The sequence below is a fragment of the Tachypleus tridentatus genome, unplaced genomic scaffold, assembly GCF_004210375.1.
Source record: "Tachypleus tridentatus isolate NWPU-2018 unplaced genomic scaffold, ASM421037v1 Hic_cluster_2, whole genome shotgun sequence".
In the NCBI taxonomy this organism is placed as follows: Eukaryota; Metazoa; Arthropoda; class Merostomata; order Xiphosura; family Limulidae; genus Tachypleus; species Tachypleus tridentatus.
This window is the reverse complement of record NW_027467782.1, coordinates 5,648,821-5,676,793: the sequence shown is the minus strand read 5'-3', so window position 1 is coordinate 5,676,793 and position 27,973 is coordinate 5,648,821. Positions and strand designations below refer to the sequence as shown.

Below are 27,973 nucleotides of genomic sequence, written 5' to 3'. Positions count from 1 at the left end.
AAGATAATACTAAGAGAATTGAAAAGACTTTCTGTACACATAATATTTACTTTTTGACTTGTCTTAGTAAGTAAAAAACATTTGTAAAATTTATTTCTCCTGTTTTTTTTTATTTCAGATATCCATGCAAAGCCACAAAATGATGATCTGCACTAACTATCTCTAATGTTTAAATTGAAAGACCAGAGAGAAAGCAGCTAGTCAACAGCATTCATTTCTAACCTTTGGGCTACACCAAAGTAATAGGAATTGACTGTCGCTTATGGTGCACCACTAGCCATACTGTGTAGAGCATGCACAAGTTTGTAACAATGCCTGACCCTTCTTATCTCAACATCTCTTTTTAACTCTTTCACCTTTTGCTTAAGTTCATCAATATCCTTAACAAGTTCAAATTTGTTATACATGTCTGTCTTTCTGATGATTCATGTTTGAGAGTTTTCTGCAAGTGACAGAGCAAACCACCTGAAGCCTATAAAAAAACATGAACAACATCCTAAGTTAGATTACAAACACACATCAGTCCTGAAATAACAAATCTTACTCTAAAGGATAACATATAGTTTTCAATGATGCTTTCTTTTATTTTTGATTGTTTCTTTTACTTACCATACAGATTGAGTATTCTTACATTGTAAAATAATTATTGCTCCAATGAGGCAGTCTCCTGTTACAGGACACAGCATTAAAATCAAGTAAATACGTTGGATATACAAGATTGTTTAGTTTAAGAGTTGTTATTTAACTAACTTAGTGATTTAACAATTAATGATTATTTAATTTTCATAAGAAAAGTGTTAAAAGCAATTATTTTAAAAGTGATGCCTTGTTTCCTTACTTTTGTGCTCTATTCCTACTTCCTAATTTTTCCTTTGAATTTTTTTGACATTTATTGAGATAGAATTAGTTACTAATAAAACCCAACTCATATCTATAGTTGGATTAAAGTTCACAGTAAAACACAAAGAATAAGCAGAACAATGACCATGCCAACTTTTTTTATGTTGCACCATGTCAAGAACCACCAAGTACTGAAATATTATTCATTCCTAATTTGTTCCCTTACTTTATTGGTGATCCCATTTCTACCTCCTAATATTTTTATTTGAAACTTTTTATATTTGTCTTGTAGCATTTTTTGTACTAAGTCTCAAGAGTGACTGGGCTCTAGGCCTATCCTTCTTGTAACTTTTTTCATTACTATCTCTCAACATTTCCGAGCTTTTGCTGTTATCTTTGATATAGTTTTTCTTCCATCTGGCTCAAGTGACATACTTCTTTTTGGCTGGTTTGTTTGTTTAACATACTCAGCATTGCTCTTTCTAACCTTATTTCTATTCTCGCATGAATGCTCTCTTCACTGGGACAAAAACGTTTTAAGGTTATCAACATAAGATTTTCTCCTTTTCTTAAAGGCATATATTAGAAAATGCAGTTTCAATTATTATGTACAATTTCAGATGTCAAGAGATCACAGTCAGTTTGAAGACAAAGCAAACGTAAATTATACAAGTTATCCTTTTTCTTTTCAGTCAAGAATACTCAAGCAAAGCTTTGTCAGAATTCAGAAATGGTGGTATGCATATTAATGTAAGAGACTCATGTATTAGGCTCCTACTTCTCTGATGGAATTGCTTCGTTCAACACAGATCCTTTAAGTCAGATGTAAATAAATTAAAACTTTATTTTCAAAAACTAGATCACAGTTAATGCTTGATGATAATCAAAACCAATATCACACAATTTTTTTTCATAAGTATTTCTGTTATAAATGAAAGATAATATTCTAACACCTCCATAAACATGAGACTTCAAAGTGCAGATTTTCTTTAGATATAGATCTAACAGTCTTTTATTAATTTATTCACATCCCAGTGGAAAATTGTAACAATTTCATTAAGATACTGACACAAAACTTCATAAAAATAAATACTGAGGTTAAGGTTAATCAGTATTTAACTGAATGTATCAGTATGGAGTCTTATCAAATTGCATACTTAGCTTAAAAGAAATGCATCAACTTAACTAATGTGCTAATACAGCGTTTTATAAAAGTACATATTGAGGTTTATAAGACAAATAATAATCAACCTTACTGAATATCCAGCAATATCCTCAGGTGGAACTGGTACACTGTATGAGTCCATTTAATCATACAACTCTCTCGTCACATTTATGCCTGCTTCCATATCTTCTATCTGTTACAATTTTAATTTCCAAAGCTTATTATTATTCTTACAGACAGAGTTTTAGATCGTGTATGTAATCATGGTGATGGTATAACAAATACTTTAAGTTACTTTTTATATATATAATAAATGTTTCTTTCAGCACAAAGACATAGAATGGGCTATCTGTTCAATGTTCGATTTCCCATAATAATATAGTATAAAATAAGTGAGATTTCCCACTAATTCATTTATTTGTATTGTGATGCATTTTGTAACTTAATTACATACATATGTGTAAATGGAATGTAGTAGTAGTAAAGTCAAATTAATGAACTAATATATACAATTTTAGTGAATTAATATATTGGACCACATCCAAAGTGCACCAAAGTTATATAAATTAAACTGAAAAATTTAAAAATAATACTGCTATTTTTTGTAACTATTATAATGCACCAGTTGCTTCCAAAAATTCTGTTAACCTTATTATAAACTAATATTGTGGGTGAACAATAAAATATTGTATATAACTATGTATTTGTAGATCAGCTTGTGTGTGTGTCATCTGATAACAGAATATCCTTCCTTTTATTCAGAGCATATGCTTTTCCAATTGTCACCAAACTATGGTAATTATTTTTCATTTTCAAATGCATTTTGAAACAAACTTATCTGCATAAGAAAGCCTCGAGTTGAGACGAGTGTTTTGTTTTTAAAATTCCTGTAATTATCTTTTCAGGTGGAAATAATAGCCTGGTTTGGTGTTTATATTATAAGAACCATTTCTAACACCAGGAGAAATGCTGGATGTGGTTTATCTATTGTTATACTGTTGATGCACAATATATTCACAGACCAAGCATTACAGTCTTGTCCTGTCACAGGTAGCTTGGCAAAAGACACAGGCTGCTCAGAAGAAATGGCAATATCTTTGTTTGAACCAGCAGTTGAGGCTATAGTTGATAAGTTACTCTATATGCAGGCATTGTAAATGTGGATTGCAATAATTTTATTATCTTGAAAACCTAAAGTGTGTGTATTTAAATTCAGATACAATTTACTATTGCTAATGCACCTCAGTGGCACTGCAGTATGTCTGTGAACTCACACTGCTAAAAACTGGGTTTTGATACCCGTGGTGGGCAGAACAAAAATAGCCCAATGTGTAGCTTTGTGCTTAATTCTAAACAAAGAAATGGTTATTGTTAACTTTAACTTCAAAAAACTGGTTTGAAATATTTAATTTAGAATGTCCACGATTACAGTTTCTGATTTTCTCAACATTATGAAATAATTATTTGTGTGTCTGAACCAGCTTTACATTTTGAAAAAAAAACTGCATTAATCAAAGGAAAATAACATGCCTGAAAGGATGATTCCAGTTCTCTAATAAAAGCCAGCAGAACAAAGTTAACCAAATAAGAGTTGAAAACAGAAAACAAAGGAGCTCAAGGTGTCTACAAGTTCTGTAAACAAGGCTGTATTATTTATGAAACTTTTATAAAATTCATCTGAGAATAAAACTGAATACATTTTGGCTAATCATTATCTAATACTTATCATAGAATAAATGTTCACTACAACCTAATCCACATTCAGGCACAACCAAACTGATTACATCCATAACTACTTTACTGTAAATTTTGAAAAATTGGAATGAAACATTAACTGGAAAACAACTCATTTTTATATCAAACAAAATTTTATAATTTCTTGCTGATGTGGCAAATTCTAGGTTTGATATTTTTCTGGCTAGATTTTTGGCAACAATATCTAAACATTATACAAATGGCACACTGATTTACAATATAATTACTGCCAGATTTTCTATTAATGTTCAGGGCATCCATTTTGAAATTCAAAGTTGATACCATTTGCAGCTATTTCAGACCACTTGCATGGAAATGAGAAATAACAATTAACATCGACACATATGTCACCACAATTTATGGATAAGAACCTGTTACACACATAATGAAATACTGATTTGTTAAGCTTTACTAACCAGACATGTCATATATGACATCTGTTTAATGCATCCCTGAGAACACTGTGGTTTCATTGACAAGATTTGCTGCTCGCATTATTTCCATGTCAATAAAAGTTTTATCTATAGTAAAATGATTCTTACAGAATGTAGTATTTGTTGTTAAATTATTTAAAAATTGATTCAGTGATCAAGTAACGTTAGGCTTTCTTATAACAGATAATCTAAGGGTCATATCAAGTAATTCATGATGATGAGAAACCCACTTGAAGTAAAAATGTATTCTCAAGACAGCTGGTATAGGTATTAACACTTTTGTTAAAATAAAGTACAGAATAATATTTCTAATGTAGTTGCAAACTCTCTTTGTTATATAATAACATATAATAAAGACAGAGAAAAGTGTTAATATCAAGGTCTGATTGAAATGCCAGGGTGACAAAATTATAAGTAGTGTGACAGTGACTCAGATTTTTAATGGCAATCACCACAAAAGAACCATAGAGGCTCATAAAATCAGTGTTCAAGTACTGTTTTAACTCTACTTCAAAGTGTTTTTGATGACTGACAAGCTCTTAAACAGTCACGAGACCAGTGTAGAACAGCTGAAAATTGCATGTAATAATAATAAAGACATGGGAAAAGAACAGGCGTTCATGACTGAGCTGGAATCCTTGAATATAGAAGCCCAATTTAAAGAACTCAATTAGCCTGCATTTGTCAACACAGATGACTGACAAAAGTTGAGTGAAAAAAGGACTTGATGACTGCTACAACAAGAATATCTTAGTGAACAATGAATAATTTCACATGCATAAAAAACACTGTACTATAATAAACACAAGTTATTAAAATAAATGTATAATGGTAAACCTGTTACACCATCTAGGTTACTTGTGTTTAAATTTACATTTAAAGATCAATTATTATTTTTCACTACTAGTCACATCTAATTTGGGAATAGATTTAAGTGAAAACTTATTATTAACTGGGTGCCTTTTTCTCCCATGGTTTTGAAATTGATTTGATTTTATGTCCTTTGAGTTATAGGTTATTTGGATGGACTTCTATATTTCATACTGAAGGGTCTTTTATCTCTGGCTTTCCTTTATTGATTTTGCACCTTATTTTTTGTTTTATATTTTACATTAAAATTTCGTATATTTCTAGATTTATTACTTTTATTTACTTTGTAAATACTAAAAGTTCCTATGTTAGGTTCACTCGTTAGTATTGAATACTTTCTCTTAGTATGTTTACTTATGTGTCTTTTTGGCTACCCTTCATGACTTCCCAGATATCTTTCCTTCCTCCTCAGGATTGTATCTCATCCATTTGTTTTGTTGAGTTTGTTCAAATCCTCTATGCCAACTCAACTAGGATTTTACTCTCATTTATTTGTTTTATCCAAAAATATGGAATATTGGAAACTCATCAAAGATGTGTTTTGACTATATACCTATCTGGAGAAACCTCACTTCACCATGGAATTCTACCTTTCATTTTAGTGAGTTTTTTCCTCAGAACTTTGAATGACCAAGTTCAGTTTGTTGGCCACCTATCTTCACATCTCAGTTGCCTCATTGTGACATCCTTTTCTTTGGTTCATCCACAATAGTACTGTCTTACAGTTCTGGGCACTGCCATTTGGTCTTTCTTCAGCTCAGTTCATATTTTGCCAAGAAGTATGATCTTTTGCATGCCATTTTCACTAACTTAGCCTTCAGACTCACAATTACATGGTCAACTGGCTGCTACTACTGACTTTTGGGCCAAGTCAGCAACCCACATTCATTTATTTCTTCAAGAGTCCCCCAGTGCCACAACTGTATGTCTGCAGACTTATAACACTAGAAACTGGGTTTAATAACTGGTGGGCAAAGTACAGGTAGACAACTGTGTAGCTTTTTGCTTAACTTCAAGGCAAACAAACAAACTCCTTCAAGAAGCTGCTTGAGTTGGGGTTTTCATAAAGTTGGAGAAGTTCTTTACTACCTCCAGTAGAATGGGAAGTCAGGAAGGCTTTACCTTCTTCTCTCTCTGTGTGAGAGGTTTTATCTCTTTTCAGGAATCCTTTGGTCAAATGCACATGATTTTCCTTTACTGGATGCTTCTTGACCAGTAGGACTTCTCCCATAGTCTCATGGGTTTTATACACTTACCCTCTGACCAGATTCCTCTACACAGTAACTTCGTATATTTCAATTTATAAAATATACAATTTTCTATATATCAATATATAGAACAGTAATATAAATGCTTAAAGCTATATGAAGTGACAAAAACCCTATAACCCGAGCACTTTCAAAAGGTCACCCTTCAAATGTATTTTGGAAAATTATACATATTTTTGAAACTGTCAGTAGCAGTGCTGTTCTTGAAATAAATGTAAAACTATAAATGTGTTAACAGGGTAAGTCAGATTACCTAATGTAAACAGGTTCATAATAACTTCTAGTTTCAGATTTAACAGAAATACAAACTTTTAGTTCATTAAGACCTACTGTTTTAAAGTTTATCATTTTACTTTTGTTTTAATGTTTAGTCATGGATTACATATATATACAGAGACACATTCTGTCGCGGGTTTGTGCCCGCATCGTGCTAAACATGCTCGCCCTCCCAGCCGTGGGGGTGTATAATGTGACGGTCAATCCCACTATTCGTTGGTAAAAGAGTAGCCCAAGAGTTGGCGGTGGGTGGTGATGACTAGCTGCCTTCCCTCTAGTCTTACACTGCTAAATTAGGGACGGCTAGCACAGATAGCCCTCGTGTAGCTTTGTGCGAAATTCCAAAACAAACAAACAAACAAGCATGGAGGAAATGTTATTAAACAGTGAATTAAAAGTTTTACTGAATAAAATAACTACATTAAAACTACCCTCAGAATTAGTTTTTAATTTTCTTTTGTCACCAGTTTTTGTGTGTCTCTTAAACATTATATGTACACAACATTTTTTTCCAGATTTAACTTAAAAAGAAGCTCACTAAGTATTTGACATAATTTTTTTCGATTTACCTGGAACAAGACAGCTGCCACCTAGTGGACATTAATAAATACAATGGATTCTTATTGGGTCTCTTCCTTTAATTGTGAAATAAATTTATTTTAAATATTCACAAAGGTATGGTAATTCTGATGATAGCTGTATATGAATAAAAAAAATTCTGTGAAAAATTAGAAATCTCAATTGAAATTCATAAGAAATAAATAAAACAGCTAAAACTACAAAGGTAGATACACCTTAAGCCATGACACAACAACAGAAATTTTAAATGTATTGTTTCTGTTTAATAAGAAGTAGAAATACTAAAATAAAATCTCTTATAATCAAAGTTTGTTGCCATATTTTAGAGGCTTGCAGAAGAATAATGATACAAAAGTTATAAAGCAGACACTGAAATTAACACTTCCATAACTGGTTTTGTGTATTTACTATAAGCTTGTAACCACCATGTAACTATGAATGTATATGCACCATAACAATGATAGTACCTTATGTGATTTCAAAAAACTTGGTATACAGTAAGCAAGTATTTTGCAAACAAACACAATTAAAATTTTCAGTTGAGAAATTTCATTAAAACTTTGTCCATAAATATAAGGAGTAAGATGGTGGGTGAATGGTGCAAATGTAAAGTGATTTTCATGTCAAAATAAAAATAATTTTCTTTACCTAAAACTTTTAAAACTTTATTTGCATAATCACTAAATTTTTCTAAATATATGTAACTTTTTTTTTTCAGAAAAACTTTGCAATGTTTTTCTTGTTTTATCTACCATAACATATACTGGGTTGGGGAACTTAAACTTACCTTGTTACCACCATATAAAATTATGAAATAAATATAAATTACCCTTTTTCATTCTAGAATGATATAAAGTTATAACAAGATACTAGAACTGTTTATTTTAAATACCTTATAGCTTGTAACAGTACAGAGATGCTTATATTTTATTGTTTATTGTACCTTGAATGTTGTGTAACTAATAATTATACCACACAAGTTGTAAATCCCTGAACAGATATGCAATGAACATTAACATATCAAATTATATAAATATATGTTATATATACATGAGCTGCTCACAAACATACTCTGTTAAGAATTTCTTTCATTCTTTACTTTATCTTATAAGTTTCTATTTTTATATTTTACTTACTGTTATAATAATAAAGAAAAAACATTAAAAACATGCAATAAAGTACATGCCTTGGTCTTTTCTTCATTTTTTATTTTATCTGTCATAAAATGTTATATTTTTTTACATATTAATGGCATTGATACAACAATTAATGCAAATAATAACACAGAATAATGACACACAGAAAACACTGTCCTATAATTATCATAATTTTCTGGCTTTCTAACTGTATAATAATATCCTCAAAGAAATTCAGCTAAGCTCTACAATTTCAAACGACAAAACAGATAGTGCTGTATAAAGAAAACAACAAGCTTCATCATTAGATAGATTAAAACTTTAGCTTTCTATTGGGTATCAATAATATTGTATGAAACCTTAAAGAGAACTATTGGTATTTGTGAAAGATGGAATGCGATAGGTGGGTCTGATTATCTAGTTTGTGGTTTGTAGGAAAATAACAATGGGAGATATAAAAAGTATACTTTGTCTATATTATAATTAGAAGTCTATGTGGCATTTCTTATTTCTTGGAGGGGTGTTCAATAAATTAGAGAAGAGGAAGAACTTAGAGATCAAATGTAACAATTCTAATACCAGGAAAAATTCAGGATTTTATAATTATTTATTTTTAACAATAAGAACTTTAAACAAATATTAAAATTGTGTTCACAAACTATGTTTTTATACCAAATTTATCTGTGTATATTGACAATAAAGTCTTTGATTTAAACTTTAAATGTAACTCTGTAAAACATTGTGACATGCACACCTTAAGCAACAAGATGTCAAAGGGCTAACAAAGTAGATATCTTTATACACAATCACCACAAAAGTATTACATGTAAACAAGTTCTCCATGAGCATTCACTAATAATATTAGAAGGTAGACAACTTCCTTTAATTATCACAATTTTTCTTGTTTTCTAATTTTTGGTGGTCAGGAGGTAGGTCAAATTCACCAACATTGTATAAAGAAAATAACATAAAATATAAAGTTTTACTAAAAACAAACAATTGTATATAAGACAGAGCAAATAAAATTTGACATTTTTAGATGAGGGTTATTTTTAGTCTTAAGATGTAAATTACTTTCCACAGAAATTAGTGACAAAAGTACTCAATACATTCACAGAAAAATTGTTTTTACGTTATTAAAAACACTTCACTAAAAATAATTTTTTTAATGTGAAACACTTATAACATTCACTGAAAGTCTGTCATTTGTTTTAAAGATATGTATACTACATTAAAAGTCATTAGTATCAAAAGTGTAAGTGAGTAAAGACAAAGATGTCATGTGAGCAGTCAAACAGACTCATGCTGAATCAGGTAAATCTATTCAAGTTCTCCATTTACAATATCCAAGGGAAAGCAACATTTTATGTGTTAACCACTGACATGAAACTTGTTAAATGTCTGAACTATCAATTAGTGCACCATGACTCATGTATAAATGAAAACCACAATCTAACAAAGCCAAATGGCAGAAGATTTTGCATGCAGTGTTCATGCATACAAAAATAATTAGGCTAAGGACCATATGGTAGGTTAAAAGAAACAGTTCCAATTAAAACATTACATAAGGTATCAAATATAATACAAATAGATAGTATTTGTCTCACTCTACAGGGTGGCCCGTAAGTCCATACCCATCCATACATCTTATGTATCCAGTATATCTCTGTGCTGTCACTCATTCTCGCTGCATAATATTATGTGAAACCATGTTCTGTGACACATTTTCAAGTGTAAATGGGCTTACATCAGCCATATTTCTCTGAAAAAAAAACAAAAATTTATAATACATACGTAATTGAATATAAGTTAATAACATATAGATGGGTAGGGACTTACGGGCCACCCTGTATATAGAAAATGTATTCATGAGGTATACATAGTACTTCATGTAACAGCTATTTAAAAACATTCTACAAAGGCATCAAAGTCATGCTCATGTAATTGAACATGTGTCCACTCATCCTATTGTCTATATAATAATAATTACAAAGAAATTAGAAGCTTTTATCCTATCAATTCTCCCAGATAATCTTATAAGCTTTCATAAGATCACTTCTTACTCTTCTTTACTCAGCATTTCCCTGCATGCAACCTAAAATCTTGTTTTCCTTATGATTAACTAACATATATTGTCTAGAAGACCTTAGGAACACCAACAATTATGCCTCAATCTTACTTACTTGATTTTTACAATGTCTTAAATGCAATATGAGATCCAGAAATTTATTAACTTCACCTTATTTTAGTTCTTTTATCCTCTGTTCTCTTACACTCCTAGGTATGTTTTAGTATTGTATATAGAATGCAGTTTAACTGGGTTACAACTAAAATATTCCTGGTTGACCAAGTATGATAATGACTGAAAATGTCTGATGACCATTGCTGTCAGTGAACAAAGGTAATGAGGTGACCTTATTCACTGGACAAAGAATGTAAGTTGAAATTCTTGATATGAGCCTACTTTCTTTGTTCACACTTTTACTAAATGATCAAGAAGAAAGATGCACTACTTTGAAGAGCTAAATATTTAGCATTACAGATATCAATCTTGAAGTAAAGAGGACTGGAAGGTTAAACACCAACCATCTAGTAGAAGAGGAACATTGTATTGTTTGAAATGGTAAGTGAGCTGCATCAGCTATTCCAATTTATCAGTACAATAATTAATTTTAGTAGTCTGTTCTCTTTATTATACTTTTAAAATTAAACAATAAGTTATTCTCTTGTAAACACTCTTAAACTCCTATATTTTGTTTTTTCTTTACTTCATTTTTTTACCTAGTGTTTTCATTACATCATTACAATATGTTACTGATTTGCATGTTTGTTTGTTTTTCTCTCTTCATCATTTAGTACTGAAACTTATGTTAGTGAACTTTCTATTTGTCTTTCCTACAAGAAAACATCTCTTAAATAGCAATTTCTATAACTTTATAAGAAATAAAAATTCATCCAATGTTTTTAGGTAAAAATAAAATATCTTCTATTTCTAAACTATTTGGTTCAGAGATGTCTCAAGAAATATATCTAGAGGAAGAGGGTTAAAGTCAGAAGCAATGAATTTGCCATTACAGGCAAGTGCTTACAATCAGACTCGATCATTTATAATATGTAAGACTCATTTAAGTCATACTGTAGATTTGCAGCTATATATACTACATAATAGTAAATGTTGGTCTGTTCTTTTACATTCTTAACCCTACATTAGAATTTCACCCTGTATAAAACAGCTGCCCAAATAGGTACAGTAATCTGAAATTACACAAAGTCCATTATTTCAATGGCATTTACTGTATATGTTTACTAAGAACAATACATCTCTGTGGTAACCTGCTGCTGATATTACCAGCAAGTGGCAACAAGTTAATCCCAATCACATTATGTCAGGGCTTACAGAATGTTATCAAGACTGCATAGATTTCTTTGAAGACCTGACTGACAATTGCCATATTTTATATCCAAGAAGCTACTGTGGTAGTGACATTTTCCATTATTAAGCTACAAGGTAGGTATCTAAAGGTTTTAAATAAAGCTGCTGATAAACCTGGCAATTTTTATTGGAACTTATAATCAAGTGTTCTTTGTAAACATAATATAGGAGAACTAAAATTAATTTAGTACATCACTTCTTAGCTTGCAGCCTGAGCAAATATAATTATTGTCAGAAAACAACAAAATTATAAACCCTGTCATTTTGAAAATCCTTCAAAGGTAATGAGCACATTGTTTTTTGTAACTTACAAGAGGGTAAAAATTGTAGATAATGGAAAAGTAATTAAAAGTTTTAATTACATTATAAAATTTAAAAAATTATCAAATGTTTATACCTTAGTATTTTAGTAGTATTAAAAAGGATAAACAAATTCATGCTTTTATGACCTTGAAGTTATGCACATAAAACACTTTTACAGGGGCATAAAAACCGTCAGTGTTGAGTTCCTTTAGATTTTTTCATGAGTAAAAATTTCTGAAGACAGTGATTGTATAGACTTATGAAAAATTAACAAATGTTTGAAACATCTAGATATTACTATTTTTGACTACAATTTTCATGATAACAAAACACTGCATTTACATCTCAAAAGGTCCAAAATCAAATTCTATGACTACATGATGCACTAAACTCATACCTCACTGAATAACAAAATATACAACATGATTACTCCAGTTATGTTTTACCAGATAAGGAAGATCATCAACACCTAAAGGCTATAATTACCTTTTTTCAGGAAATAAAATTCACAACATAATCACTAAAGCAATGTAGTTAAACCCCACTATGTAATAAAGCATGTATCACAACTACTCAAAAAACGTAGCTGATTATAACCAGAAAAAAAAATACATACCAGCACTGTTTGTACACTAAGTCCTGTTTAATCAGATAAAACATTGTACAGTGGCCAGCTGTGGTTTTGTGCAGAGAAAACCCATACAATGGCTCTCTATGGAGAGCATACGTCAGATTCCACTTAATAAATCCACTACCGCTGCTACATAACCCATGAACACATTAGCAAATTTTTTATATGTATGGAATTTTTCCATTGTCTTGTGACTCCTAAAAATAACCCTCAAAGCTGATAATGAAAACATAAGGATATGAGCTACCTCAGATATATTTTTTTTCACCTTTAAGAGATTGTAGATTGACCAAATGTTATTATTTTACCTGAATAATAAATATAAAAAGGTTCAGTCATAAAAGTGACATATTCTGATAAAATATAATAACTTTTAAATAGTTGTGTGAAACAAAATGAAGAAAAATTGCAAATATACTTTGAGAATGTAATGTAACAAGCTAGAAACATAAAATCCCTCTGAATGCATTAATTAATATAAAAACTACATGTACTTTGGACTTCAAAGGTTTATTATATGCATTAATGATCTGATGATTTCATTCATAAATAATTTCAACCAGACAATATGGTGAATGGATGGTGGATAATATTCTGTACACATTAGACAGAATGTGTTTGTTCTGTTATAGCAAAGCAGCATCAGGCCATCTACTGTGTCCACCAAGGGGAATCAAAGCCCTGATTTTAGCAATGTAAATTCAAACACTTACCTCTCTCCTACTAGGGAACAGACAATGAACACTTGTATAACAGTTGTTATGGAGTGAATGCCTTTTCTAAGTTAGCATTCACAAACTTCATATTATAAAAACTGTTGTTATAACAAACTACTGACATCAATAGTATTCCAACCACTACTGTAGTTGTTGTATGCCAGAGAGCCTTATAAGCTGTTAAATGCAATGGTAGCCCACATCAAGATCTTATATCAAGGTTAAAATAGCCTTCTTATTTACAAATTATAAACTTCTCTAAAAAAAAGATTCCTAATTCTTTTAGCTTGTTTCACCACAGTCAAATACATTAGACTACTGAAGGTTTTTCAATGTGTGTAAATATTCATACTTAAATAATTTTAAACCTTCACACCACCATTATTTTCCAATGGGATTCAAAACACATTTATATATGGTGCCTTTGTTGTTAATATTTGCAATAATTTTATCAAGATACAAATAATAGTTGATACTATGGAATAAGAACCAGAATCTCATTTGATTAAGTGGTTCAAAAGTTGTATAAAGTTCAAAGTTAGAAAATTGAAAACAGATGTTTAATTTCAAAGAGAATGGCTGATATTTACCTGTAAGTATTTTGCAGTAAAAACAATATTTCATGGTTAAGAAGGCTCCAATACATACAATGATACATGAACAAATCCACCATCATATCATATTATTTACAGTTGGTGGCCCGGGATGGCCAGGTGGGTTAAGGCATGCGACTCGTTATCTGAGGGTCTCGGAAGAGCAACGACTTAACACTACCTATTGCCAACCCTAGGTTAGTCTTTTACCAAACATGCTTGACCTTTCAGCCGTAGAGGAGTTATAATGTGATGGTCTATCCAACTATACGTTAGTAAAAGAGTAGCTCAAGAGTTGGCATTGGGTGGTGATGACTAGCAACCTTCCCTCTTGTCTTAAATTAGGGACAACTAGCGCAGGTAGCCCTCGAGTAGCTTTGCGCGCGAAATTCAAAAACAAAACAACAATTTACAGTAGGAAAATAATTAAATGTATAAAAACAATTACCTTTTAAAATTATGCAAGAGTGTACAAGTTATCTTATATACTTATAGATAACTCAAATTGTAAAAATATTATGCTAAAAATATTTTTAAAATTGTTTTACAAACTGCTATAGTTTATGACTGTATATATACATATATGGCCCGACATGGCCAAGCGTGTTAAGGTGTTCGACTCGTAATCCGAGGGTCACGGATTCGAATCCCGGTCACACCAAACACGCTCGCCCTCCCAGCCGTGGGGGCTTTATAATGTCACAGTCAATCACACTATTCGTTGATAAAGGAGTAGCAGTCTCCATATAAGGCAAACACCTAGGTGGATATTCAGGTCTCAGAGGAAATAACATAAATATAGAACCTTCCAGGAGTACAAGAGAAGCAAAATAACAAAATAATGTACTTTTAAGTCTATCCACCTAACAAAACATATTTTGTTGTGTTACTTTTCGCGTAATGTTTCTGATACAAAGAAACGAACACAAGATGTAGTATTCAGTATTCATTTTCCTTTATTGAGTCATTTGTACTTCGTGGATTATTTCTGAATTTGAAGTTTCTCACTCCACCTTATCACCAGACAGAAGAAATATTTTCTAATACCTGTAATTACTTTGAGAGTCCCCATCACATTAAACATGCTCGCCCTTTTAACCGTGGGAAGGTTATAATGTGACGGTCAATCCCATTATTCGTTGGTAAAATATTAGCCCAAAAGTTAGCGCTGGGTGGTGATGACTAGCTGCCTTCCCTATAGTCTTAAACTGCTAAATTAGGAATGTCTAGCGCAGATAGCCCTCGAGCAGTTTTGCACGAAATTCAAAACAAACAAACAAATATATACATATATAAAGTATAATCAGTACATGTGTATTTTTATCAAATCAACACTGAAATGGTGAAAATGTTTTTATATTAAATTTGTATAAAATACGCAAATATTTGAGATTTAAGTAATGACCTTTTATTGTGAAAATTATATGTATTTTATCCAAAAATGTCACAAGCATAAGCAAAATAAGTAACTGAACAGTTTAAGAACTTTTTTCATCTTCATTAATATCAGACCCTTTGGCTTCCTATTAATGGCCAGTGATCCCAAAAGAATGTATATATATGTGTGTGTGTGTGTGTGTGTGAAATTGAATGCTTCGAATGAACATCCTTAATGAGTTGTGTTATATGCCACAACAGCAGTTTCTTTGGTACTACATTGTCAATCAAAAACTATAGCTTTAAGAACTAATATTTTATTCTTAATCTGCTAAATGTATTATTTCTATTGCTAATACTCTTAAGGTTACGTTTTAGGACTTAATTGACACCTAATGAAATACAATTTAGATTTTAGAAAGGTGCTCATACTGATGTCCAAGCCTCAAATGGTACAGCGGTTTGTTTGCAGGCTCACACCACTAAAACCCAGGTTTCGAAGCCCATGGTAGGCAGAGCACAGATAGCCCATTGTGCAGCTTTTGCTTAATTCTGAACAAACAAACAAACTGATGTCCCACGAATTTTCACTGAATTTGAAAAGTTTATTACAAAACTATACTGCTTTGAAAATGTAAGTCTTTCTATTCGAAATTTTGAATAACTTACAAGTTATTGTATCACAAAACATTATGAACTCAAATAATAAATGAGCCATTTATCCCAATCTCATATACACTTTGAAGTACTTTAATTTATAGTTTGTAATTGCAATAATAAACTCACAACTACCGCTACTACCAGCTTTGATCAACATCCGACGTAGAATTTTAGCTTTACACATTTCGTGGGCATGAGCCAGTTTTAGTACTAATGCAATATTAAACATTACAGATTAAAATCACATTAATTACTTACCTTAGGATCTGGAGACAACTATTGTGATATCATCCAAGTCCTATTTGTCACCTTTAACCTCATAATACTGCTAGAATTACAAAATATTCCATTCTACTAACAATGACAAGAATATAAGCATACGTACGCTTTTTAATATTCTTAATATGACGAGAATTTTCTTGCAGATTCGCTTGGCACTTTTTTGGAATTGTAGAGGTCGCTCGATAACACATGTAGCTTACTATGCAGGTCACTGACAATTTGCAAGCAAAATATTGCATTCAATACGTTGGGGTTAAAAGATATGATGCAATAAAATGTTTATAGATTTATTTATGTGAAGTGATGCCCCAAGGAAAACCAAACGAATCAGGAAAGAAAATTTACAAGAAGAAAAAAAGTGAAACATATTTAAATTTTATTGTCGTGTACAAGGACATTGTAAATATTAACCAGTGCAATATTTGTACTTGTAAAAATGTACTGTAACTTGAATTTACCGTAGCTGCTAAGCCTAATGCTAGTCTGTGAGGGTTAATACGAAAACGAGTTAGTTAACCACATAATTGTTCATTCTCATTACAAGTAGTGTCTGCGAATTATGTAAGTAGATTTGGACAATATTTTAAAATGAAATTATTAGTATATAACTTATAAGTAGGGACTACATAAATTGTAAATTTACAATTTTTAGACTTTAAAGGCAATGGTGAAAAACGTGCTTTGAATTGTGGCTGTATTGTAATCAGAAAAAGGCATTTCTAGTGGTTGAGTGAGTCCTACAGGTTATTATGGTTTTATTCTTACTGTCACTTGTACACGTGAAGCAACTAGTAAAGCTTCAAGAGCACTTAACAGGGCAAGTAGTTCTCTTTATAACTTAATTGTTTTAATGACATTTTATCCAATGTAAACTTTTAGATAGGATAGAATCATGATTTATCTGGGTGATAAAAACACAGCATTAGAACATTTAAACATGAGGTACAGCTCAACACAAGTACTTGTTTATAAAAAAGTTATTCTGCATTTTCAAAGATTTTGTTGCTCAAAAATTATATCACAATGATCCATTCATTTACTCTGAACATGTAGATGAAGATCAAATTTACAAAATAGTAGGTTATGCTCTAATTAATATATATTAAATGAAAGTGTTATTTTTTATCTCACTTTCTGAACAAATGTAATACTTTTTATTCACTTGACAGAAAAATAAAGACACCAAAATATAACTACTTTTTTATCTTTAACCCACACATCAATTTTAATACTTACACAAAAAGACATAACATAGAATTTGTTCACAAGCACACATCGTTACTCAGTATTTTAAGTTTGGTATTAAATCTTTCTTATACAATACTTAAAGGAAAATTACATACAAACAGAGGCTTTAAAGAAGTTTGATTTTTATTTTGTTGTTGTTTATTAAATGTAACAACACTATCAACCTTATTATAACATTACTTGAAAACAACAGACAGCTGTCAGTTAGGTTTGCACTCAGCTGAGCCAATTTTCTATGACGGTTAGCTTTAGAAATCTCTACACAAGTCATACTTATTCACCAAGCTGATATCATATCTCTTACTGTACACAAATATTGAAAAATTTGTTTACAAGGAATTTTCCAAACATGAATTCAAATGTCATCAGTTTAAGACTATGACTTGAAATGTCAACTTTATATATTTCAATTTTTTACACATTTTACTAGTAGGATAATATTATTTGTGAATATAGATGTCTGTCCATTGCATACAATTATGAATAAGAAAATAAAAATTTAATTTGTGTTTCAATTATGTCTGTTGTATAATTTTTTAAAATTCTGTTCAGAAACAAAATGTTTTGTTGAGTTCTAAGTATTTATGTGTTTGTAATTAAGCACAAATATACACAATAGGCTGTCTTTGCTTACCCACCATGTGTATCAGAACACAGAACCAATTTTCTGGCATTAAAAGTCCACACACTGTGCTGCTGGTAATAGTGCAAGAATTCTAAAAACTCTGTTAACAAGTGCAAAAACATGAATAACTCATTCAAACTTTTGACATAGGGGTGTTATAAAGTCTTTCTGCTCTTAACAATTACATAAAAAGGGAAAATTGTTTGAAAATGTGATAAATACTCATAATACCAACACTGCTGTAAGATTATTGGAAGTTACACCTTTTATAGTAAGAAGGAATATTTTAAAAACAAGTACAACATTTCAATCTCTCATGCAATCATTCTCAAGAGCAAAAGTTTTTATGATAAAGAAGGTTCTAGTAATTATATCAACACTCAACACCCTTAAAATGTGTTTAAAGAAATTTTAGAAAAACTATCTATATTCACAGCCAAATATTTGCTTTTGTGGTTGTATAAGAAATGTAAGTGAAGTGATACAACTCTAAATATTTTGGTGCTTTCTAATAATCAACTACAAAGTATTGTAAAAATAATTTCTACCAGAATAACTCTAACTGAAATTTTCATCTGGAAAGGCACCTCAGGGGCTGAATCAGTAAATGAACAGATCAATCCCACCTAGAATTCCCTGTTCTTAATTTTACAACAGCATGTTCCCTTAAAATATCAAAAGATATTACAAATAATCTTTTCCATATTTTGAATTCTTAGCCCTATATTTTTAATGTCTTATCAAAACCTCTGAGAACCACTGTAAACCCTTAAAAAGTATGAAAGCTAAACGATTTTCTATTTAAATGCCCTATTTACATTCCATTTTCATGGCAGTGTGATCCACAATTGTTTTTATCCATTTTTGTTAATAATTTTACCCAGTTTATCTGTAATTCCTCCTTATTATCAAAATGCAGATTTTCTTGTTACTACTTCCTTTCAATGGACTGTATCAATAACCTTTTATTGATAAGTCAATCAAAAATGTTAAACTCTATGTGTTAAACAAAGAAAATACTTTCACTTATTCATGTAGTCCAACAAAAAATGTATATTACCCTTGTAATTCCTGAATATTTAATTTGGACATGAAGCATGGTCCTCACAAATCAGAAACCAGGAAGTTTCATGGCAACAGATACACAAGAAACAAGCAACTGAAAAAAGACAAATAAGATTAGTAGCAGCACAAGATAATCACTCGGTAACAAAATGCTGTTGATACTTATAGTGCAAGTACCAGTTTTGAAGCTAACATCTGAGCACGATTCCATGATGGAAGGTGCTTCCAAGAGAAAATCTAGACATTTGTATACTTTTAAAGGTACCGTACCAAAGAATATATTACACAAGAAAATATCCACAGTGGTAATAAGTTTGTTGATGTGGACAATCTATCAGAAGTAGCAGCAATGGAATTTTGTCAGTGTTTCTGAGAGATTGGTTGATTTAGTGTGTTATAGCACAAAGCAGTTAGGCTATCTATGTCAAACATCCAGTAAAAAGTTAAAAGTAAATTTAGTAAAATTCATGAAAGGAAATTTAGGTAAAACAAAATAATGTTTAAAAAAACAACACATAAAGAGCATAAAACCAAAGTTTACATCAAGTCAACAACATTAAGAGAAAAACTACAGTAATTGAAGTTGTAAAGGACTTTCTGTAGTGTAACTGTAATTATCGTAACTCACCAGGAGGACAAAGAGGTAAGTACAAAACCCACCATAAGTCACCTGAAGTTGGCCTTTCTAGTCCTGGTTCCAAATTATTTGATGTTATGGCCATTTTCAAAAAGGAAAGTAACAAAAATGTTTTAAAAGAAGTGTAGCAAAATTATAGACAGGATAACTAATGTGTAGTTCAAACAGCAGCATCAGGCACCTGAATTTGGCCTTTCCAGTCCTGGTTTCAAGTGATTCAATTTTACAGCCAGTTTCTAATTTCAAATCAAATTACATATACTGTGATTTTCAAAAGGGAGCCACATTAAAAATGTGTAATGTATATGTTAAAAAAAACTTAAATGGCATTAAAAAGATTAATGAACTTTATTATCCATGAATGTTAATAAACTAGACATTAAAGCATATTTATAATTAAAAGTTTTATACTATCTGATACAGAGATGCCAACTATTTCAAATGACTGAGCATAATGATTGTAGACAGAACCCTTCCACAGTTTCAGTCCTTTTAGATTTGCCAGAAACAAGACAATCTGGTAAACAAGGCCTCTTTTTTTCCAACTTGTGAACGATCGCATTGGTGTTTCTATGCTGCTTAGAAAATGATAAATACCCATCTACACGAGCGCTGATTGGCTGACAAGTACTGATGACATAACTATGGATTCCCCCACGTACCCAGTAGGAGAAGCACTGCACTTAAACTATTGGTAGATGTCGGAGATACAAATATTTTTTTATTATTTCAAGCACAAACATGATTATTACAAGTAGCCATATGGACTATGTCTTTTATTTATTATCAAAATTTATTTGTATTTTACTAGAAATTTTCTTTTTACCCCTTTCAAGTCCTGGGGAACAATTTATCACTTTATTGTATTGGCCAAAATAATATATAATAATTTGGGAGTTGCAACAATTTGTAATATTTGTCTGTATGAGCAAAATCGTAATGATTACGTTTAAATCATAATGGTTGGCATCTCTACTGATGTTCATGATTTAATTTGTCAGGTATGCAGTTTTGTGCTCAGAAGCAAACAAAGTAACATTTTTATTACTTGGATAAATAAAATTACCAAAAATAGAGAAAATTGTTATCTCTATTTGCAATTAGTTTATTATTATTGTGACAATTGATTAAGTCATAGTTTTGATTAAACTGCACAAAACTAATCAATGTAAATACTGCCTGAAGGTAACCAATTAAATTTTCTAGTTCTAAACAGTTCTCTCAGTTGTTTAGCATGTAATTGGTACCACAATACATGCTACAATAACATGAAGAGGGAAACTTCAAGTCATTTCTGCCTAGACCACAAATTATTTGTATACACTGGAAGGTTATATTAAATAAACAAACAATACTGTCATCATAAACTGAGACAAGTACCTTTATAATTCAATTTTTTCATACGTATGATGTAGTGTACTGAAAGTTTAAGAAATCCTCTTTATTCTTAAACATAAAATTCCACTTCCAGAAGAAACTCCCTTCCCCCCAATACACAACAGAATGTTTCAAAACTTTCCAAACAATCACATTTAAATACTTTTTTCTTCATAACATTCCTTAATTGTTTCTAACTTCATGATAAGGGCAGAAAGAGTTGTTCACATGTGTACAAGATGTTGAAAATTTGTTCACTGACTACAAAACTTTGTATCAACAGAGACAAATTCCATGTCTAAAAGTAAGGATGAAAAGACAGTGAAAGACCATACTTACGATGCATGTACTGAGATGGTATGATTCACCATAAAACCAATTCTTAAATTTTTGAAATCATAGAACATATTTTAATAAGCTAATCTTCTTTGCTCTTATAAGAAAAATAGTAAAGGTGTCACAAATTAGCCTTAATATTTGCAGAACAAGTGTCTAATCCTCCATAAAAAAACTCTACTGTTGATCTTATCAGTGAAAAACATTTTACAAATTCATGTTCATTCATTAAATCTTTTAAAGACTTTCTCAAAAACATCATTTTATCATCAGAGCTATCGCTCTAGTAGGTCTCAAGTCTTTCCAAATACTTGAATTTGTTTGATTTTCATTTTTTTGGAATTTATAAAACATTTTACACTTATAACTTTTGTTATGCAAAATAAAGTTGTAACCTGTTTCTGTCAGTATTTTTATCACAATTGTTAATATGTATTAGTGAAAATAAATACATTTTAATGAAGTTAAATAGTGAAATGTGTAAAATCAGAAGGAATGACTCCATTAAAACAGCAAACCTAAACCTCTAACAAATTATACTAGTTTGTTATAACTCAAAACCATGAGAAGTTATGGACTAATTTTATATCTATAAGTCGAGCTTCTTTGATTTTGCATTTGTTTTCCTACTTAGCATCTGGGAGTCTCCTATGATAATGTGTTTATTACATTTGTCGTATTGAAAAACGTGCAAAGATAGTTTTTTGTGTTCTTTGAATCTAGTTTCCATTTTTCTGCTTCTTTCCCCAATGTGGAAGTTACGACAGTTGTTGCATTGCATCTTATAAATCATGTGTGTAGTTTTCATGTGTAAAAACATGTCCCACATTGTTTTCCCATGTAGGAAGTTGTGGGCTTGAGCACCCACGTCTCACTGTCCTAACTTCTATTTTTAATTCTGTATGTGTTGCTACTCTATTTCTTATATGAGACTGGTGAATGGAGGTTAAGACTGATAGACAGTTTATCTCCACTGCATACATAGTATGATCCCACACTGTAGCTTGTACACTGGGATATTTTCAGTCAATGCAGCATTTTTTTTATTTAATTCTTTTTTGAGTTATAACAAACTAACACACACATGTGAATTCTATGATTACTGATATTCCATTTCTGCCTTTACAAATGTATCATTAATGTAAGAAAAAGGTATAACTTGCATAACTATCAAAGTTTCTCCATTTAGGCCTATACAGTTCCCCTGGAAGTAAACAAACTAGCTTTTGATACATATAAATATCAATGTCCCAAAATAAACTTGAAAGAAACTATTATGGTTTTTCTAATCAAATGATGTATACTTTTCACCATACTCATCTTCCAACTAATACAATAATTAAGTTTCATGCAGAATAATTCAAAAATATTAAACTGATTAACATCAACAGAGAATGCCTTTAAAAATTGCATAAACCTCACACACAATATTATAAATAAGTAAGAAAATAAACACTTTATTAACATTGTAAAAATTTCTAAGTATCAAACATTATTATACTGTGAGTAAAAATATTTAGTTCTAAATATTAAGCTATTTGTTGGACCTTAAACATTATGCAAGAACATCATAATTCATGGTTTAATTACAAGTACTCAACTGACAAAATTAAAATTATAAAACAATAGAAAAATGGCCCTGTAAATATTGTAGGCAATATATGTTATTCATTTATTTATAATTATTGTTAATACAGTACCATTCCCACTGATATTCTGAACCAAACTAATTTAAATTCTCTTAAGTCTTACTCTAACTTCATGACTGGCATGGCCAGGTGGTTGAGGCGTTTGACTCGAAATCTGAGGGTCGAGGTTTCGAATCCCTGTCGCACCAAACATGCTTGCCCTTTCAGCCGTGGGGGAGTTATAAGGTGACAATCAATCTCACTACTTGTTGGTAAAAAAGAAGCCCAAGAGTTGGCGGAGGGTGGTGATAACGAGTTGCCTTCTCTCTTGTCTCACACTGCTGAAGTTGGGGTGATGAGCTCATAGACCTCGAGTAGCTTAGTGCAAAATTCAAAACAAACAAACTCTTAGTTATTACTTCATGGAGGAGATTGTTGGCAAGAATGAGACAAGTAAGATGTATTCTTTGCATGTGAAAAAGGAAAACTTTGAATAGATAGGCTTCCCTAACCAGCACAGTTGAAGAATGTATATCTAGTTACAAGTGCGATTGGCCACACAGACCAATACTACAAGCGGAGACCACCTGAAAAATCAACGACAGCAGAACGAGAAACCGTGGTACAGATCTCACCAGGAGACCAGAATCAGGCAAAGACTAGCCGTGGCAGACGAAAATCATAATCTACAGCATGATTAAATATTTTTGGGGTCATTACCTCTTGTAAAGACAGCATTACATCTCTACCATGTGGTAGAAAGAACGGACTTTCCAGATTAGACTCATTTTCAGCACTTATGTAATAAATGAACAAGCATTTCCTACGTTTTCTGATCTTTCTCACAGTATTGAGAGATCATATCCATTTTGTGAGACCTCCACCTATGTGGGTGATGTGGTCATTTGCCCATTTTTATTAAAACTTTTTTAATAGACAGGAGATTCCAAGTTCCTGTGGGTTCGAAACTTTCCTGTTCTTTTCTACAGGAACTTGGAGTCCCTCCGAGCTGTGTTTTGAGTGTCATACTTTTCAGTGTAAAGATTAATGCCATCACTGAACAATTCCCTCTTACTGAAAGAGTAAGAAAAAGAAAAAATATTTGTCTTAGAAATCTTATATACAACAACATGCACACTATATTTCATCAGGAACACTATTTAACATAAGTATAGAAGGTATGAAATTTCTGCTTTTAGAAACTTAAATAAGGTTCATGCTGAACGAACTTCAAACAAACCTTCTAAATAACAGATGTTCTACAACCAATAGCAATTCAAATTGTCTTGAAATAAGTTTCCACTTTTATACTTGTATACTTATAGTGAGTATAATTATCTTGATACTGTAAGTCCTAAAACCAAATCAAATTTTTAAAACAAGAATTGTTGAACCCTTTACAAGTGAAATATATTTATCTGTAACTTGGTAATCACATTCAAAATTTATTTTCCTTAAACTTTTGTCCAGAGTAAAACTTAGTTTGCACAAACTACAATGACAAGTAACATTATAATATTTTTAACTTATTCTGGGATAGTTCAATAGTCAAGAGACAGGGTTAAAATCTCCCTTATGTAAAAATATTTTTCATATAGCTACTTACCTCTGCACCACTAAGAGCTATTCACTTACATACAACTACCACATGCCATCAACCTTGAACAAGCTCTCATGTGCATTATAACAGCTTATGACAATCACACTGCTGTAGCCCTCTACCAATGGGAAGGTCACACGATCTCTGTATAAGCACAAGTTTTCTCTTGACAAGGCAAAGAAAATTTACTGGAAGTAAGAAAGATCAGGAAAGAATTGTCTGTTTTATATGTTTTGTTTTAATAAGAGTTCAGAATTGGCTATGTCAATTATATTCCCAGAAAACTTTCATTTAAACACTGGCCACTTAGAAGGAGGAGATGGGTTTAATATTTTCCATTCTCTTGTGTTCAATTCAGATTTTTGTTTAGTAATACCTGTGAGGTAAAGACAGCAACTTGGTGGTTTCACATGGCACCAGGAATGAGAAGTGTAAGATGTTGTTCTTCATGTAACATTGTATCAGATGACTATCACCTTCTTACATTCATTTTCTTATCAATGAGAAATTGTCAATGTGTTGAAATATGTACATTAATCAAGGTACCATAATACGTATATAAACCACATGAAAATGACTGGAAAATAAAACAAACAAAAGTCATCACACTCGATCTTCTGGGTATACAGGAGAATAAAAATTGATAGGAGGCAAAATCCAGAGAAAAAGGAAACTGCATAATTATACAAGTTATGGTAGACAAATGTGTTACTTTTAGTTCACATACCAGTCTGTGAGATCGCCAAAGACAAACAACGAAAAGAGGAAAGAGGCTGTGCTATGTTGAAACTGGCAGGAGATGCAAAAATGTCTATGGTCAAACTCATTCAAAGAAGAATATGCAAGATGGATCAGTTGGTGACCCTAAACAATTAAAGCAGAAAAATATACATGTAGAGATTCAGAGATGATAAAGAAATGACAGGATAAGAACCACTCAACTTTATGGGGACAACGAAAAGACTAGAATAAAAATCCAGAGTAGAGTGAGAGACAGATTCTATCATTCCTTCTGTTAATAATGAAGATACAGATGATCAGTGAGACGTGGATAGAAAATAGAACAATAAGAAAGGAAAAGCATGAAAAAAGAAGATTGAAATTATGAGATAGGACATACAAAGCTTCAGGTTGTTAGAGAAAAAAGAAAACTGGGAGATGAAGTGAGAGAGGAAGGCACTGACAGGACCAAAGCCTGAGACTGGTTCCAAAGAAGAATAACCTCTAAAATCTAAACCCTGGATTCCAAAGGGTTGAGAACAATACCAAAAAATAGAACTATAAAGAAAAAAAAAAGGACAAGACAAAGCACCTAGATATAAGATGGAGGGATATGAACACCAAACTAAGGAAATACCAAAAACAAATAAATCAGAACAAAGAGAGAATGGGAAAAGTAAAACTAAAGTAACAAACTGATTTTAAACCATCTGTACACTAGGTCCTGTATTCAAGACTCAGCTCTGTGCCAGTTGGCTTGGAGTGAGTAACGTGAAAACAAACTTTTCCAAATAAAACCCTCTATTAAACTTTAGCCATCTTGCTTCCACAAGTATCAGAAAGAGGAAGTTTTCTTAACTAGACTATGCATTGGTCACAGTTTTTTAACTCATTGTTTTCTTTTATCTGGCATTGTTGCACTACTGTGTTGTCTCTGTAACATTCAGGTCACAACAAGCCACATTTTATGACTCTCAACAACAGCACCAATTTAAACATGGTTTGTCCTATGGTTTATCAGTAACATTACAAATATTTTTCGTTTTTTAAAGGACATTCATCTTTTTAATGCCATTTAACTTTTTAATTTACACATTACATCTTTTTTAACATAATTATCCTTTAAAAATCAAAGTCCATGTAGTTTTATTTGAAATTAGAAAACAGACGTTACATCAAATAGCTCAAAACCAGAACTGCTGCTGTTTGAACTACTCATTAGTCAACCTGGTGAGTTATAATTATTAAAATTTTGCTACAAGTCTTTTAAAACTTGTCTTATTTTACTTTCTGAAAACAGCCATTATGCCAAATAACTCTAAACCAAAGCTTCTAGAAATCAAGAGAAAGGATTTATTCCATACATTTAGCAAGAATGTTCACTGCTTTATTGAAACAATATTGTTGTATTAATACCAATACTATGAGTTGCAGCCTGTGAATGAAGAGTGGATATAGTTCACTGATAACTTAAATACAGGTCCAAAATGTGTTCTTCAAAACAGTAACATATATGTATGTTCCTATTAGTCAATCAATTCACTTGAAGGAAACATACAAAACTATCAAAATTGTTGTTAATAAGGTCTAATACAAAGAACATGGCTGGCTATTTTGTGGAAACTTGAAAGTCCTTTGAATGTTGTTGTATTAAACACCCAGTCAGACAAAGTTTTCACATTTTGTTTGTGAAATGGGATAAATGACACAAAATCAGTGCTGGATAAGAAGTAATAACCACACAAAGTCAGACGGATACCAGAATTGAAAACACTGAATGTGAAAGTCTGGTTGACACAAAGAATGTCCTATTACTTTCATTTCATATAAAACTGGGTTTGATAGATCAGTTTGTAATTATCTTAAACAAAGATGGTGACTGTTTCAAGTATCTGTATGAGGAATTCCCAGCAATTTCAGAAGCAACACTGAAAAGGATTTTGTTTAGCCTCAGATTAGAAAACTGACTTAAAATGAACATATCTAAGTCTGTTTGTTTATTTGAATTTTTTCATCAAGCCACACAAAAGCTATCTGTGTTAACAATCCCAAATTTAGCTATGAAAGACAAAAGAAAATGCAGCTAATCATCAGCATCCACTGTCAACTTTTGGTTACTTTTTATTAAAGAAAAGTAGGGTTGATTATAATGACTACTTTGCTGAAAAAAACAAGCATGTTTGTTTGAACAAGGATTCAACCCACAACTCACAGACTGCAAGTTCAACTTGCAATACGTGAGATCATAATACATAGTTCTGACACTAAATGATATAGATTTCACAAAAATATCAGGATGAATCTGAATGCATATCTGTTTGACATCAACTTTCCTCTTGTTTATTCTTTTTTTTTTTTTTTATCAACAAACATAATAAAAAAATGTTCAATGTGGCAAATAAAATAATAATTTGATCAA

General features: G+C 31.3%; 2 protein-coding genes and 1 long non-coding RNA gene across 9 annotated transcripts in view; 2 read left to right on the top strand and 1 right to left on the bottom strand.

Annotated features, from left to right (window-relative positions):
* The window catches only part of LOC143242671 (uncharacterized), a 34,096-nt gene extending 30,400 nt beyond the window's left edge, over nucleotides 1-3,696 (top strand). For both annotated transcript variants that reach the window (XR_013023124.1, XR_013023125.1), the window contains exon 4: nucleotides 119-3,696. This is a non-coding gene — a long non-coding RNA (uncharacterized LOC143242671). The remainder of the gene's footprint in view (nucleotides 1-118) is intronic.
* LOC143242667 (dynein axonemal heavy chain 12-like) overlaps nucleotides 1-15,914 on the bottom strand; it is a 29,760-nt gene extending 13,846 nt beyond the window's left edge. The window contains exons 1-2 of one of the 3 annotated variants that reach the window (XM_076486149.1): nucleotides 13,997-15,914; nucleotides 9,931-10,085 (exon numbers count right to left, since the gene is read on the bottom strand). In XM_076486149.1, coding sequence (XP_076342264.1) covers nucleotides 9,931-10,005 — 75 coding nt within the window. In that variant the 5' untranslated portion in view covers nucleotides 10,006-10,085; nucleotides 13,997-15,914. Of the gene's footprint in view, nucleotides 1-2,096; nucleotides 2,199-9,930; nucleotides 10,086-13,996 lie in introns of those variants that run through there. The other 2 variants (XM_076486151.1, XM_076486150.1) reach the window with 2 other exon arrangements.
* LOC143242663 (dynein axonemal heavy chain 7-like) overlaps nucleotides 1-27,973 on the top strand; it is a 619,118-nt gene that overhangs the window by 219,796 nt on the left and 371,349 nt on the right. The gene's annotated exons all lie outside the window — the stretch shown is intronic.